The sequence below is a fragment of the Leucoraja erinacea genome, chromosome 3, assembly GCF_028641065.1.
Source record: "Leucoraja erinacea ecotype New England chromosome 3, Leri_hhj_1, whole genome shotgun sequence".
Lineage (NCBI taxonomy): Eukaryota > Metazoa > Chordata > Chondrichthyes > Rajiformes > Rajidae > Leucoraja > Leucoraja erinaceus.
The window spans coordinates 14,224,882-14,242,009 of record NC_073379.1 but is presented as its reverse complement, the minus strand read 5'-3'; the positions used below and the strand labels follow the sequence as shown (position 1 = coordinate 14,242,009).

At 39.4% G+C, this 17,128-nt stretch overlaps 1 protein-coding gene and 1 non-coding gene across 4 annotated transcripts; both read left to right on the top strand.

Moving 5' to 3' along the window:
• Nucleotides 1-1,377: 1,377 nt before the first annotated feature.
• btf3 (basic transcription factor 3) lies at nucleotides 1,378-14,049 on the top strand. Of its 3 annotated transcripts, XM_055632150.1 has the most exons (7): nucleotides 1,406-1,499; nucleotides 4,792-4,872; nucleotides 5,075-5,143; nucleotides 7,278-7,391; nucleotides 11,805-12,006; nucleotides 12,807-12,863; nucleotides 13,271-14,049. In XM_055632150.1, exons 3-7 carry the CDS (start codon nucleotides 5,075-5,077, stop codon nucleotides 13,315-13,317), a joined length of 489 nt encoding a protein of 162 aa, XP_055488125.1. In that variant the 5' UTR covers nucleotides 1,406-1,499; nucleotides 4,792-4,872; the 3' UTR covers nucleotides 13,318-14,049. The 3 variants fall into 3 exon arrangements, with proteins under 3 accessions (XP_055488124.1, XP_055488125.1, XP_055488126.1); XM_055632149.1 differs by lacking the exon at nucleotides 4,792-4,872 and having other exon boundaries at nucleotides 1,378-1,499; XM_055632151.1 differs by lacking the exon at nucleotides 1,406-1,499 and having other exon boundaries at nucleotides 4,847-4,867.
• On the top strand, nucleotides 6,094-6,221 carry LOC129695981 (small Cajal body-specific RNA 24). Its single transcript, XR_008723266.1, has one exon. It is a non-coding gene; the product is annotated as a small Cajal body-specific RNA 24 (non-coding RNA).
• Nucleotides 14,050-17,128: the final 3,079 nt, after the last annotated feature.

Sequence of the window (17,128 nt, the reverse complement as noted above, 5' to 3'; positions counted from 1 at the left end):
TAAATCTGGCTGTAAAATTTTAAAATCGCCCATGGTTCTCAAGTGGGTTTTTACATACAAAAAGAAAACGCCTCTGAAGCAAAATTTATCATTAAAAAAAAAAAAAAATCACAAACAATATGTCGGTTTTGAATTGCATTTTACTCAGATGCGAGCCAAGGAATGGCATAACTGTTAACTGTTATTTGGACATAATCAACCTCAGCAAATTGACAATATCATATTGAAAGGGAGTGGGTGTTTAAGCTGTCAGGACATTTTATCTGAAGAAGGGTTTCGGCCCGAAACGTTGCCTATTTCCTTCGCTCCATAGATGCTGCTGCACCCGCTGAGTTTCTCCAGCATTTTTGTGTACCTAGGACATTTTATTATTTGCCAAAATATATATCTCAATAGCATAATGATAGAAAACTTACTTTTCCACCCACCACTCGTAAGTCTGGAGATTTTTTTTTTAATGATAAATTTAGCTTCAGATGCGTTTTCTTTTTGCATGTTAAATTATCTATCTCTCTCTCTCTATCTATCTCTCTCTATCCATCTCTCTATCCCTCTCTATCCATCTCTCTATCCCTCTCTATCCATCTCTCTATCCATCTCTCTCTCTATCCCTCTATCTCTCTCTCTCTATCTCTCTATTTCTCTATCCTGTCTCTCTCTATGTATGTATCTATCTATCTCTCTCTGTCTATCTATCTCTCACTCTATCCATCTCTCTATCTCTATCTATCCCTCTATCTCTCTATCTATCCCTCTATCTCTCTCTATCCATCTATCTCTCTCTATCCAATCCCTCTTTCTATCCATCTATCTCCCTCTATCCATCTCTCTATCCCTCTATCTCTATCCATCTCTCTCTATCCATCCATCCATCTATCCCTATCTATCTATCTATCTATCTATCTCTCTATCTCTCTCTCTCTCTATCTATCTCTCTCTCTATCTCTCTCTCTCTCTCTCTCTCTATCTCTCTATCTCTCTCTCTCTCTATCTCTCTATCTCTCTATCTCTCTATCTATCTATCTCTCTATCTCTCTCTCTATCTATCTATCTCTCTCTCTCTCTCTCTCTATCTCTCTATCTCTCCCTCTCTCTCTCTCTCTCCCTCTCTCTCTCTCTCTATCTCTCTCTCTATCTATCTATCTCTCTCTCTATCTCTCTATCTATCTATCTATCTATCTATCTATCTATCTATCTACCTATCTATCTATCTATCTATCCCTCTCTCCCTTCACCAGATACACCAGCTCCCATCTACACGTGCAACGCCCCATCTTCAGGCCAGGCCGCCTGGCCCCGCCTCCTCTCTCCTTCCGCTCCCCGCCAGCAGCGTCACGTGGTCACATCCGTCCCCTCCTTCCTCTCTCTCCAGCCGCCATCTTGCTGCGCTCCTCTCCGCTCCTCGTGTGGCGCCTCCCGTCAGCCGCGGCTCAGTGCGGAGCCTCCCGCCCGCCCGCCCGTCCCTCGGTACCGCCACCGGCAACTGGACGAAGCGCAAGGTAAATGTCGAGGGGGCTGGGTGCCTGAAGGTTTGCCGGGGGGGGGGGGAGAAGAGGAGGTTGTTGGCGAGGGAACGTGCTTGTCCTTCTGCCAGTGAGACGGGCCCAGGCGCTGCGGTGCGGTGCCGCGGCTCAGCTACACGACCATCTCCTCCACAAGCGCTTAGTGACCAGAGTTACAGCGCAATCCCGATCTATCTATCTATCTTTTACATATCTTTAATTAATTTGTTCTATGTACCTCTATATTAATTTTACGAGCGGCTGAAGGAGGGCCTCGATCCGAAGCGCACCGTGCCTCTCTAGAAGATGCTGCGTGACCCACTGAGTTACTTACTCCAGCTTCTCGTGTCTATCTTCGGTGTAAACCAGCATCTGCAGTTCCTCCCTACACCCCGGGTCCAACAGGGTGGCGAAGGGTCTTCACCAATGGGTCGTGTTTGATGTAACTACTTTATATTAATAGTGTGACCACTTTCATCGAAGATCGGCACCTATTGTCTACATTAGTATTTCGGGCTAGTCCCATATCCATCTCAACCTTTCCTATCCATATATATGAAATAAGATAGCCATATCTTGAAAGTTGCAATTGTATCTGTTTTTATAGCTTCCTCTGGCAGTTCATTCCAGATACAGAGTACACTTTAACTGAAAAACTAGTCCTATTAGGCCTAATCTAATCTAAATTTCACTGTTAAGACAAAAATGCTGGCGAAACTCAGCGGGTGAGGCAACATCTATGGAGCGAAGGAAATGGGCAACGTTTAGGGCCGAAACCCTTCTTCAGACTGGCTATATTTCGCTGTATTTGTGCAGTTTTGACTGCAGTCGATTTCCCAGTTCCCTTTGTGTTAGCTTCTCATTAATAATGGGAATTTGTCATAATAAAAGTATGTGCCAAGAACAGAGTTCAGTGCCGATAATGTTTTGTGCCTTCTTGTAAAGGAACAGTAAGGGACCAAAAACGTTCAGTTGTAGATTGATCCCCAAATGGGAGTAAGGTATAGTTTAAATCAGGAAGTTAAAAGTGCATGTATCTGGCAATGGGAAACTTAAGTCTACATTTAGGTTGAGCAAATTAGTGATAGTGTATGAAAGTGTATAATAAGAATGTATAAGAAAAGACTGGGTTTTCTAGATCAATGAGTTTACAAACGGAGAATGAGACTTTTTTCATTTGGAGTGTAGGAGACACGGGTGATTTTAAGATGTCCAAGTGTACACTTGATGGCAAAGGAATAAGCAGAGTGGGGAAATATTTAAGAGGACCTAATAGGACTATTTTTTCACTTAAAGTGTAATCTGTATCTGGAATGAACTGCCAGAGGAAGCTATAAAACAGATACAATTGCAACTTTCAAGATATGGCTATCTTATTTCATATATATATATAGATTGGAAAGGTTGAGAAGGATATGGGACTAGCCTGAAATACTAATTTAGACAATAGGTACCGGAGTAGGCCAATCAGCCCTTCGAACCAGCATCACCATTCAGTGTGATCATGGCTGATCATCCACAATCAGTACCCCGTTCCTGCCTTCTCCCCATATCCCCTGACTCTTTCTTTAAGGGCCCTATCAAGCTCACTCTTGAAAGTATCCAGAGAACCAGCCTTCACCGCCCTCTGAGGCAGAGAATTCCACTGACTCACAACTGTGTGAAAAAGTGTTTCCTCATCTCTGTTATAAATGCCTTATCCCTTATTCTTAAATGGTGGCCCCTGGTTCTGGACTCCGCCAACATCGGGAACATGTTTTCTGCCTCTAGGTCAATTTGGTCAGCATACACAAGGTAGGCCTGTTTCCATGCTGTATATCTCAGTGACTCTGACAAACCAATGAGGGAATGATTATTTTAACATAAGATTGAACCCTCAAGCCTGTTCTGTTGTTCAGTAAGATCACAGGTGTTCTACCTTGACATTCTTCACAGCATTTTGCAGTAAATTTAAATGCACCTGCATATTACCATTCAGTGACAGGGACTCATTTTGCCCATCAAGACTTTCCAATCTCTCTTCACACTTTAAAAAAAAAAAAAAAGCACCCAGTGCGTTTTTTAACTATGCACATTTTTCACTTGAAATGTTACATCAGGCCTTGTTACCTAATGCTGATATAGATTATGAAATGCTGGGATGCACAATCTGATCCGTGCAGAATCCATTGTCCACAGCTTACATTTTTAGATCGCCTGCTTACTTGTACTGTATCTGTTAAGCAACTTGAATCAGATTAATGTTATTCCCAATTTCCATGTTCTCCAAGCTTGTTCAGCAACCCATGTGAGACCTTATGGAAAGCTACCCAAAAATCTAATATTGTGTGATGACACAGTTAATTAATAATTCTGTAGTAATGTGGTCTTTAGGGAGTGAACAAGATATAGAATATTGTAGTGGAAGTAAAATCAGAAGCCAAGAAAGCAAATCTACAAACCAGTGATTTAGCTATGGTAGATTTGCAAATTACATTATAAAATGCGAGTAAATAAGTATTGAATAAAATTGAATAATTAATAATGTTTAGTAACACCAATCAAGACAGAAATGCTTCATGGTGTTCCAGCTGTGGCTAGTAAGAGATTAAAGATGATAGATTAAATGAAGAGATGTATGATGTTGCTAAAAAAAAGTGGATGGGACCTAATTAATTTAGTAGCTAATTAAGAAACGAATAAACTTGGCCTTGAGAAGGATATCAAGGGTTAGCCTGATAGTCAAAATATCAAATTAAATTTAAATTGTGTGAATGTTTTGGAGATGCAGCAAAGCCAGGAATGGGAGGGCATGGAGAAGAGTGGGGACAGAGGCATTTGTGGATCCTTAAACATAGATAGCAGGACAAGTAGATATAATTCAAAAGGCATGTGGAATGCTTTCCTTCATCAGATGAGGCATTGAGTAGAAGAGAAGGGAGATATGTTCTAGTTATCTACAAGCCTGTTTGCATATGGCAGGTACATTGTCTATGTCACTACATTGCAAGATAGTTGAAATTTCACTAGCGAAGGTGTAAAAGAGACTTACAAGAAGCTTCAAACCAGGTAACATTGTAGTTATGTGGAAAGATGGGATAGAACAGGATTATTTTTGTTAAATCTGTGGACAATAACGGGGCACTTAATTAAGGTGTACAAAAATTAAAGGGGGCTGATAAATCTCACCTAGCACAAGGGATATAAATTTGAAATAATTAGTGGAAGGAATGTAGCAACGATAATAAAAACTTGTTTCAACCAGAGAGTGCTAGGGCTATGGAACTTACAGCCTCTTTCTCTCTTTTAGGTATCAACAATTGCAACAATATAGATGTGCCTGGACGTGTCCCTGCAGAGTTACATAACAAGCCCTGGAAAGTGGGGTTAAGTTAGTTGCTCTTTCTTGTTCAAAGTGGACAGGATGGGCTGAATGATCATCTAAATCAAATTTTCCATGTTTGCATGATTTGGCTATCAATTTGACCATATTTTGACAGCTTGAATGGACGTTGGGTGAACATAAAGGTAAACCTTTGGGGAGTATGATTATTTTTGTTTGAGTCTCATAAATTATGTACTTGTTGTTTCAGATGAAAGAAACAATAATGAATCAAGAAAAACTAGCCAAACTGCAAGCCCAAGTACGAATCGGTGGAAAGGTAAGATATTTCACGTTTTCTATTTCAGCTTTAAATATGTTGCGTATCAGATGACTGATGGTTGAATGATATGGTCTCTGAATCAAGTCGGCTACAAGATTATTTCTTCTACAATGATGGAATCAAAATTTTGGGAAACATTCTTTAATGAAGAAAGTTTGGGGTGTTTTCAATAATGGTAAAATGGCTGACCCATGTCAAATGGGTGCTGTCAGTTAAACATTGATGACAAACAAGAATTAGAGATAAGTAAATAATTAACCACAAATCTTTGGAAAAAGTGGTTTCCAGTATCTACACAGTATTTTTATGTCTGAGTCAAGTTTGAGTCCCGTTTGCCAAATAAGGACCTGTTGCCCTTGTCTAAATAATAGTAAAGAATGGTGATATATTAGGACATAAGCATATTGTAGATGCTGTTGGACAAGTGGCAGAATTACAGAAAATTATTGATTGTTAAAGTGTAGGAAAGATTCTGGATAGTAATGGGGGTGAGGGGTCGCTCCCTCCAACAAGCAATCAAATTATTATCAAATTCTGCAGAAAGAATCAGCAATTGGATTTGGATCAAAAGGAGAGACAACAATTGGGCTGCAAGATGAAGACAGGAGGGTATGGAATTGAGGGGGGGTGTAACTGGGACGCCAGGTATCACCGTTGAGCCCTCTGGAGATGTTGTGGGCTTATCAATGAAACGTCAAAGAAGGAGGGTGCCATCTGATGACCCCAAAGGCGTACCTACCCTACCTTTCACCACTCCAATCCCACTGCAAATAGCAAGAATGCCGACTTATTACAGGGATTGAAACATCAAGTCCTATTAGCTCTACTTATTGGTAATGCTGGCGTTTTGGATAGTGCCTTATTCTTTGGAATTTAAAAATATATGCTTGGTGTAATTTCTATATGAAAACCGAATATAAATTGGTAAATATTGCATGGTTTCGGTATGGGCGTTTATCACTCCAGTATCTTTAAGCTTTGAGATATCTGGCAAAATAGATGCCCTAGAGAAAATAGAAGTTTTCTGTTCAGTCTTCTGAAGTTTGAGGGTTGGATCGTTCCACTTCTTACATCAATTTCATTAACGTTCTAAACAGCCATGCAAACTAAATGTAAAAACTTTTAAGACGTAGAATCATTATTTGGAAATATCTACCGTTGCCCAGTTGAAACTCCCGGCGCTAATTTAGTAATTGCTCTTTGTGCTCCACCAAGAGTCAGATGTGGATTTTACTTATTCTTCAATCTTTCAGTAAACCAGGAAGTGGAGCATTTCATGACATATTTACACTTGTTAGTAAAATATGAGATAAGTAGGCACCCTGTGTGTAAAGTGACAGTGGATGTATTGCTCTTATCCAGTAGTTAGTTGCAACGACACCCATTTTTCCAAATGTCCTGATGCAGCACTGCAAACTATGTTTTGACCTCGCATATGATCTATGAGCCCATTCAATTAATAGTTGTATGGCAGTGAGGAATGCCAAGATATATATTTTATAATTATTTATTCGCTTTAATAATTTTATTATATTAGATCTTAAGTGTCTTGTGACATTTGGAAATATTTTTTTAATGCGACACATTTGAGAGATGATAACACTGGGGGGCATGGCGTTGCTGTATATCATGTCATCCATTGTTTTAAGGGTTTGGTCACGTACCACACAGGGCCATATCATTGCTCCAGGGGTGCATGCTGAGTAAGATTGGTCATATAGATTTAAAACTGATTGTGAAAGTTTTGTGAAAAGGACACACTGGTGAGACTTCCACTGGGCACATGTTTCCACAAGAAATAAGAGTTAACTTTATTTCATAATTTCACTGAGTTTGTCCAAGCTGAGAATCTGGAGCTTGTTATAACTTTTAGTGATGGTGAGATTGTGGAAGCAAAGAAACAACAAGAACAAAATATTCAGTTTAAATCTTTACGAATTGCCAAGTATCAATTTGGTCACTGGCCATTAACTTTGATAAGCTTGCCACCTGCACTCTGAAATTTAGAAAATTGTATAGTTGACACTCTACTAAATTTGAGGTTAATTTTCAGTACATGGTTGATAGTGTTTTAGTCGTTTAACAACTTCTAGTATTAATTTTGATGTGACTTTTCTGGTTTTGCAACCAGGGTACAGCTCGCAGGAAGAAGAAGGTGGTACACAGAACAGCAACAGCAGATGACAAAAAGCTCCAGTTCTCTTTAAAGAAGCTTGGTGTGAATAATATTTCTGGTATTGAAGAGGTATTACAATATATATTTGCATATTAGACTGCACATCCTGGAACCTTCTAACAATCGCACTACGGTTCCACTGCACTCGAAAACTAACAGTTTGAATATGTCTTGAGGATGAAAGTGGCTATTGTGTATATGTTGGCAACTTTTTAATCTTGCTCCAACCTTACTCCAATTCCTCATGCGAGGAATAGATTGGCTAAATGCACAGTCTCTTGCCCCAAGAAGGAGAATCAAGAGCCTGGGGGCAGAGGGTTAAGGTGAGGGGGGGAGATCTAATAGGCATCTGTGGGGTAACTTTTTTTACACAAAGGGCGGTGGGTGTGCGGATCGAGTTGTAGGAGGAGGTAGTTGAGGCAGGTACTATTGCAACATTTAAGAAACATTTAGACAGGTACATGGATATGATAGGATTAGAGGGATGTGGGCCAAATGCAGGCAGGTGGGACACGGACCACTCGCATCGTGGTTATTCTCTATTGCCCCTTTTTCTGTCAGGCAGATACAAAATCTTGAAAGCAGTTTCTTCTCGGCTGTTATCAGACTCTTGAATGACCTGTTATATGCTAGGGGTGATTTTTCGATCTTACAAGCTACCTTGTGGCGACTTGCACTTTTTTCATCCAAACTTCCTCTAGCACAACACTATTCCTCACTATGTTTCCTTATTTGCACTCTATAATGCATGCATAGTATAATTTACCTGAATAACACAAAACAAAATATTTTCACTGTACACATGACGAACATAAAACTAATAATAAATCAGTAGGGAGTACCTGGCTGGCCTGCTGTTGTATTCATAATTGATTTTGGCAAAGACCGATGGAAATTTTAATCGCCAAATTTTTATTTTGCCTTTCCCTGAAAACAGTGACTTTTCTAAGAAATTTTGTTTGGTAGTAGGCATTGAAAATGCTTACACATGATTGTGCCTGATGATAAAAAAAAAGGGATGGGGAAGTGATCAAAGATAACCATATCATGCTAAGATAGACTCAAAATGCTGGAGTAACTCAGCCGGAACACACAGCATCTCTGGAACGAAGGAATGGGTGACGATTCGGGTGAAGACATTTCTTCAGACTGATGTCGGGAGAGGGAGATACATAGATAAGGAAGTGTAAGGTGTGTAACCAGGACAAAGGGGATGAAGTTCATGCAAAGTCTTTCTAAAATTGATGTGAATGCATTTCCTTTTATTTTATAATACAGTAGAAACCGTCTATGTGGAATTGCCTCTAATTCATGAATGTTGAGGTTCCATTCAACATAAAGTTGCAAATGGTGACCAGCAGCACGATTAACCAACATTTTATAATCCATATTAGATTAACTAGTTGTGTAAATTGGTGGTGTGAGCCATGGTGATGCACGTGTCTAGCGCGCAGGTGTAAATATATACGTTGCTGGATAGCAAACCTTGCTAAAAGGTAACTGAGTGTGTAAGGCTTCCCTACAAGTACAGATGCTCCTCAACTTACGATGCAAGAGGGCCAGGGCTGGGAGCTGAATATTCAAGGGTATACCTCCTATCAAAAAGATAGACAGGTGGGCAGAGGGTGTTGGTGAGGAATTAAATTCACTCGCTTGCAAGGGGTGACATTGAAACAGGAGATGGGGAGTCACTATGGATAGAACTAAGGAATTGCAAGGGTAAAAATACCCTAGTGGAACTTATCCACAGGCCCCCAAATAGTAGCCTGGACATAGGGTGCAAGTTGAATCGAGAGTTAAAATTGTCATGTAGCGAAGGTAATGCTGTGGTTGTTATGGGAGATTTCAACATGGAGGTAGACTGGGAAAATCAGGTTGGTACTGGACCCCAAGAAAGGGACTTTGTAGAGTGCCTTTGTGATGGATTGTTAGAGCAGCTTGTATTGGAGCCTACCAGGGAGAAGGCAATTCTGGATTTAGTGTTATGTAATGAACTGGATTTGACAAAGGAACTTGAGGTTAATGAGGTAGTGACCATAATGTGGTCAGGTTTAATCTACAATTGGAGAGGGAGAAGGGTAGATCGGAGGTGTCAGTGTTACAGTTGAATAAAGGGGACTATGGGGCCATGAGGGAGGAGCTGGCCAAAGTTGACTGGAAAGATACCCTAGCAGGGATGACAGTGGAACATCAATGGCATGTATTTCTAGGAATAATACAGAAGGTGCAGGATCAGTTCATTCCTAGGAGGAAGAAAGATTCCAAGGGGAGTAAGGGGCGACCGTGGCTGACAAAGGACGTCAGGGACAGTATAAAAATAAAAGAGAAGTACAATGTAACAAAGATGAGCGGGAAGCAAAATGTTTAAAGAGCAACAGAAGATAACTAAAAAGACAATACAGGGAGAAAAGATGAGGTACATTAGCCAAGAATATAAAGGAAGATCGTAAAAGCTTATTTTGGTATATGAAGAGGAAAAAATTAGTTAAGACCAAAGTTAGACGCTTGAAGACCGAAAAAGGTGAATTTATTATGGGGAACAAGGAAATGGCAGATGAGTTGAACAGGTATAGACAATAGGTGCAGGAGTGGGCCATTTGGTCCATCGAGCCAGGTCCATCCATTCAATGGTCCATCCATTTGGTCCATCCATTCAATGTGTGATCATGGCTGATCATCCCAAATCAGTACCCCGTTCCTGCCTTCTCCCCATATCCCCTATTTTTAAGAGCCCTATCTAGCTCTCTCTTGAAAGCATCCAGAGAACCTGCCTCCATTGAGGCAGAGAATTCCACAGACTCGCCACTCTATGAGAAAAAGTGTTTCCTCGTATTTGTTCTAAATGGCTTACTCCTTATTCTTAAACTGTGGCCCCTGGTTCTGGACTCCCCCAACATCGGGAACATGTTTCCTGCCTCTAGCGTGTCCAAGCTCTTAACAATCTTGTGTGTTTCAATGCATCTTCACTAAGGAGGACACAAAAATTCTTCCTGATATAGTAGTGGCCAGAGGATCTGGGGTGACGGGGGAACTGAAGGAAATCCACATTAGGCAGGAAATAGTGTTGTTGGGACTGAAGGCTGATGAATCCCCAGGGCCTGATGGTCTGCATCCCAGGGTACTTGAGGAAGTGGCTCTAGAAATCATGGATGCATTGGTGATAATTTTCCAGTGTTCTATAGACTCAGGATCAGTTCCGGTGGATTGGAGGGTAGCTAATGTTATCCCATTTTTTAAGCAAGGCGAGCAAGAAAAAACGGGGAATTATAGACCAGTTATAGCCTGACATCGGTGGTGGGGAAGATGCTGGAGTCAATTATAAAAGATGAAATAGCCGCACATTTGTATAGCGGTAACAGGATCAGTCCGAGTCAGCATGGATTTACGATGGGGACATCATACTTGACTAATCTGGGGACGCAACTAGGAAAATGGACAAGGGAGAGTCAGTGGATGTAGTGTACCTGGACTTTCAGAAAGCATTTGATAAGGTCCCACATAGAAGATTAGTGAGTAAAATTAGGGCACATGATGGGATGCAAAAACACATAACACAATAAGCTGTACCCAAAAAACACTGGCAACACAGTACACTAGAGTATCGGTTGTTTACACTCGTGATCGCGTGGCTGACTAGGAGCTGCGGCTCACTGCCGTTGCCCAGCTTCACAAGAGAGTATCGTACCGCATATCGCTATCCCGGGAAAAGATCAAAATTCGAAGTACGGTTTCTACTGCATATGTGTCGCTTTTGCATCATCGTAAAGCCAAAATATCGTAAGTCAAGGAGCATCTCATAACCTCTGTATGATCAAGACTCCCCCAGAGCCTCCTTGTGGCAACACACTGTAACTGGAACCATCTGTCGTCCTGGGCAAAACAGGGTGGGGATTTTGGAGTGATATTGTCCCCCGGCTATGCGACCTGTAGGCCCAGCTGCTATGGGTTAAAGAGCAACCCACTGCCTTGTGGGGAAGGCACAGGAGAGCCAAAGGCACTGTTGATGGATTCCCAACAAGTGATCCCTCGTGCGTTAACCTTCCAGCAACCAAATAGGCCCCAGACATAGCAGACATGTCGTTCCTCTGGTATCAGTCTATTAGGTCAAGAAGGGAATGCAGAAGCTGGGCAAGTCTGTGTTCCCAATGATCTGCCCAGGCTTGCGGCCAAACCAAATGGAGAGGACACTTCATCATTGCTTATCGCAGCAAGGGACAAAATCACAGGAGGCAGCAGTTACAGGTTATAAGCTGCCAGAGGATCTGCCTGTCAAGAATGGGCCTAGTCAGCCACAGCAGGAAACACAACCACAGATGAAACAATTCCCTGTCAAAGCCGCACCATCATCTCTTTCAGATGTATGGATGTCAAGACACAGATGAGCTCATTATGGGCCTTGTGAAGTACAATCCAGTAATATAAAATTGATTTTAAATTTTTAAATATTGAAACCTGGTAAATATTTTTTTTAATCTCTTGCAGGTCAACATGTTCACAAACCAGGGAACAGTCATCCATTTTAATAATCCTAAAGTTCAGGCTTCACTTGCTGCAAATACATTTACGATTACAGGACACGCAGAAACTAAACAACTGACTGAGATGTTGCCCAGTATCTTAAATCAGCTTGGTGCTGATAGCCTGACAAGTTTGAGGCGGTTGGCAGAATCTCTACCTAAACAACGTAAGTATGCTGAACTTTGATCATATTTGTTCTTCACCATTTTTAAATTAAGGCTGATTTTCTATAGATTAATGTCGTTTGCATGAATTTTAGCAAGTTATTTGTCAGTTCGTTCACTTTTTTGCCAAGAATTTAGAATATTTATGAAACTCACCTTTGTGTCATTTTGCCTTGGTTGATGTCTGTTAATTCAAAGCAAAATCTCGAAGTTCCGACATGAAAATAATGGTTAACACTTCTGAGAGTTACCAAAGGAATTTGGAATTAATTGATATTAACATGGCAACCTATATCCAGTGCCCTCCATAATGTTGGGGACAAAGACCTATCATTTTTTTTGTTTGCCACTACACAATTTGAGATTTGTAATAGAAAAAATCACGTGTGGTTAAAGTGCACATTGTCAGATTTTAATAAAGACCATTTTTATACATTTTGGTTTCACCATGTAGAAAATAAAGCAGTGTTTATACATAGTTCCCTCATTTCAGGGCACCATAATGTTTAGGACAAGAACTTGAGCAATATCTGATATTTTTCATAAGCAAATACATTTGTCTGGATGATCCTGTGATATAAGCAGGTTCAGTAATTTATAATGGATTAATACCTGAAATTACAAATTTAAACATGGGCTGCAGGGAAAGTCATTATTTTACTTTCAATGTGCTGGCACAGGCTGCTGCGTTCTTTTTAGTAAAGCTGCACTTCAATGTTATGTTGTCTTCTAAAAGAGAGATTGCTTAAGGTATAATTATGATGCAGTGATGCTCATTTTCAATCAAATTGTTTGGTTTCAGCTGTGGACAGTAAAGCGCCACTTGCTTCTGGCGAGGATGATGATGATGAAGTTCCAGGTAATTAAAATATGAGCTAATGTTGATATTTGTAATGTGAAACTGAGGGTTAACTGTTACCTCAAGTGCAAGTCAAAAATTTTTTGGAAAGATACAATAGAAATTTATTTATCCCAGGAGGGAAATTGATCTGCCAACCGTCATAAAACACAAGATGCATGAAACGTGAAAACAGGTTAGGACTTCTTACGCATACACGTACTGTGTAGGTTTGATTTCTACTTTAACCATAAGCAAGTAACCAATAAGCATGAGAATTTCCATTGGCAACAGGTCATGCATTGGTGATACTTTGTATTGGTATATGAGATAATTAAAACATGGATACTTAATGGCTGGGTATTGTGGGGGTGAGTGATTCGGCATTGATTTTCTGCTGTCTTAACAGTGATTCTTATTTCTTGTAGATCTTGTTGAAAACTTTGATGAGGCTTCAAAGGATGAAGCAAACTGAAATGATGTTGATACCCAAAGGATGACGTGAAGCTGAAATGGCTTTAGGGGGCTGCTATCTATTAGTTTTTTTGCTTTTGTAATCTTACATTTTTGTACTGTTACGCATATGTTTGCAGTCATGTGGTGATCCATTTATCCTGGTATTTTTGTTACTTGTAGCAGCTCTAATGCTGAATTAGGTAAATTGGGTGTTTACCAACCTGGTTAAAATAGAAATTCTGAACTGAATTTGGCTCTGGATTGGAGTGGAAATAAAGAAGAAAAGCATCTATTTTGGTCTATTTAATTGTGGATTGTAAAAATATGTGGATATCTAAATCTGCTGAAAAATCAATGGCAATTTTTACTTGGAAAACATTTTGGAAGGTGGGAATTATTCCAAAATCTGAGATGAGGGCTTCTGATTATGATCTGTTATCTTTGTAAAATATTTTGCACCAGGCCTTCTGGTTTTGGATTCCTATTGATTTCATACTAGCATTCCCTTTCACAAGTTCTTCTGTGGACTTGAATAGAAAATACGGAAACAACACTGGAGTGTGTATTTTTGTTTTTTTGAGCTGTGAACTATTCTGGCATCATGGCATTAAATCACCAGGATTTAACAAATGGATTGTGAAAAGTGATTTATTTTATAGCTACTTTCAAAGAACATAACCGACAATCCAATATGATTTGTATGTAAACATTAAAAATAAGCGATTCTGAATTAAAATGTTATTCAACTCCACCCTGATTAATTAAAACCATTTTTTACATGCTTTTAGAAGGCAAATGGTGTACAAGAGAAGCTATGGGATGTAGAACAGGTACACTGTACAATTCAAGATTATTCCACAGCTTGCATGAATCTCTATTTAAGCTCTTACATTTGTGTTTCTCTTATTTTCCTTAATCATTTCCCAAATATTAATTATTGCTAGGTACATTTTTTTTTTGGCTCACACCTGAATTAAGTGGTGTGGCCATTAATTGCCGTTTTAACATATCGAAGGGAATTGCTCTGATCAGGCATGTTCTCCATGGACCAGAATGGCATCCTATGTCGCACAAAATATGAACTATTTATAGGCCAAATGATAGATACTACTTAATATTTAGATGGCTAAATGTATTTTCATGATGAGAGAAACTTGTTTGGTACCAATCATCTACATTGTTGTTCATGCATCAACTGCTAACTGAAGCCTTTCTCTTGGAAATCATGTTTTATTCCTGTGAAAGTGACATTAATTTGTGTCTGATCAGGAAGATGCTAAACCAGAGTTGATAATTCATAGCAAGTAGAGATTATAGAATAAAATAAAATTAAGTTCATTTCTTGCATCAAAAGGAGTTCTTCAGAAAGGAACTCTGGTTTGTTTAAATACTTAGTGGCCAATGCTGACAAGTTGTTTTGATATTTTAAAAGATTGTCTGGCAATGTTTCCTGTGTTATTATCCCTCCCTTCCATAGAACATGAGAATCTAGTATTCAGTTATTGTATTAAACTAAAGGTGCTCCTAGTTAAATTAAGGAAAAATCAAGCTACATAGTATAAACTTTAATATTTACCACATTATGTTAACAGCCATTGCTCTATACAGAGTAAATGCTATACATTCACTGCAATTAAAGTGTCTTTCTGTCTGTACCCAAAAGTGTATTGTTTAAAAGATGTGAAATTAGCATGTGATTGTGCAAGAGAATCTAATTGTCTCGATCTTTAAATGCAAAGTGTCATTATTTATCTTGAAAGTATTAAATTGTTAAAAGTAGGACTTCAAAATTACTTGTATAGTTTTATCGCAAATCTTGCATGATGCCTTTCCCTGAAATCTTTTTATTTTGGCCATATATTTATGTTGACATTGCAACTTGAGATTGAATTTAAATAATTGAATTAACATTTCAAAGTAATGTTTAGAATAAGATTGACCATGTTTCAAATGTCCCTTTATGGGCATTCAATCTGCTGAGACGAAGGCTTAATTGTAGGCAACAAAGTATATTTCTGATCTGCACAAGACAGCAGATATGTTAATATATGCCTCATAATCCATCCTAATATAGTATTGAATTCAGAGTAAAAATCTAATTGGACTTTTGCTTATTTTGGAAAATTTGTCATGCCTGCCACTGTTAGTCTGAATTTTGAAACAGACCAATTTAAGGTAACCACTAAGTTACTCCAGCACTTTGTCCTTTTTTGTAACTATCCATGTTCTACAGAGATGCTGCCTGACCTGCTGAGTTACTCCACTTTTTTTTGTAAACCTGCACCTGCAGTTCCTTGTTTCTACATTTTACTGCTCCACGGTGAGATCTCAAGGTATGCCTGCTTTGAAGAGGTTCTTCTCCTTCTCTGACAGGAGTTCTGTGAGACACCCCCACCACAATCAGTCTGAAGAAGAGCCCGGGCCCAAAACTTCACCTATCCATGTTCTCAAGACTCCAGCACTTTTTATAGCACATTTTCTTAATTTCTGTCCCTCCTTCCCACCCATTCTCTTCACCCGAAACTTCTCCAATTCCCATATTTTTTTGAGAGAAAACAGGTCATTTTCATGAAGTTCAGTTGTGCAGTAATGAAAGATTTGAGGTACCATGTAGGCAAAGTGCACAAATTACATAGTTCAAGCAATAATTATACTAAACTGAGTGTTCAATTTGGTTAGATATTGGTGGAAAACCCCAATGGTTATGCGTTTACAGTTAATTGAGCAGTACCAAGATACACTACCAAGTATTTTCCCCCATTTGAGTGTGAGTGCTCTAGGTTCTGATGAAATACCATAAGTAATTAATTTGGCTGGAATTGGATTATATACTGCTGATTAAATTTAATTTGATAATGAACCTAGTGCTTGAGCATGTTCACAGTTCTTGGGTGGTCTGGCAAAACTGTTTACAGTGGGTACAGAATTGCTCAAGAGAATAAAGTAGTTACCTCATTTCTCCTCGGCTTAACATTGTGAAGCATTGCAAGGTGTCATGAGCTTAGCATCTAGCTAGACAAAGTGATCTTAATGGTGGTCATCAAATGCTTGGGGAAGCAACCAAGCTAGTGTTTGAAAAGAATAATATTCAAAATAGGTGATATAATTGACAATTGTAGGCCCATCTCAGAAACCAGGAATAGAATTTGTCAAGTCAAGGGAGTTAGTGTCATGTGTCCCAGGTAGGACAATGAAATTCTTGCTTACTGCAGCACAACAGAACAGCGTAAGCCAAGTGAACTTGGAGAGATTCTGAAGGTAGATGCAAGTTTTGAATTCAGTAGATGGATAATGAAGCACATGGACATGGGACTATAGAATACCTTTGGTGTGGAGGCTGAAGGCAGTAATAATAACTACAGTTTCTCAAACTACTCATGTTAGAGGTAAAGATGGAAACAGGATAAAAGGTTTTGAGACAATGCAGCAAAGAAGCCAATTTTTTGGATTTTAATCTGAATTCGTAGACGAGTAGATTGAAATAATGTTTTGTTGCCAAGCTGCATCTAATGAATGCCTTACCTAGTTTAGTTTACAGATACAGCATGGAACCAGACCCTTCGGTCTACTGAGTTCATGTCATCCTGCTTTTTCACAAACGGGTCATTTTAGAGATCAATTAATCTACAACCCCGCACGTCTTTGAGATGTGGGAAGAGACTGGAGCATCTGGAGGAATCCCATGCATTCATAACCTTGCACCGCCAGCACCTGATATTGGGATCGAATCCAGGTCTCCAGAGCTGCAAGTCTCTACCAGCTATAAATCTTACAAGTCTATCTCTTTTACATTTATAGAATGGGGTTGAGGAATGATTAGGGTAGTGTGC

Excerpts from the sequence above, each read along its gene's own strand:
- btf3 (XM_055632149.1), top strand. The coding sequence starts at position 5,075 with ATGAAAGAAACAATAATGAATCAAGAAAAACTAGCCAAACTGCAAGCC. Across the intron at positions 12,007-12,806 it reads AGAATCTCTACCTAAACAAC|CTGTGGACAGTAAAGCGCCA; the intron begins GTAAGTATGCTG and ends GTTTGGTTTCAG. Across the intron at positions 12,864-13,270 it reads TGATGATGATGAAGTTCCAG|ATCTTGTTGAAAACTTTGAT; the intron begins GTAATTAAAATA and ends TATTTCTTGTAG.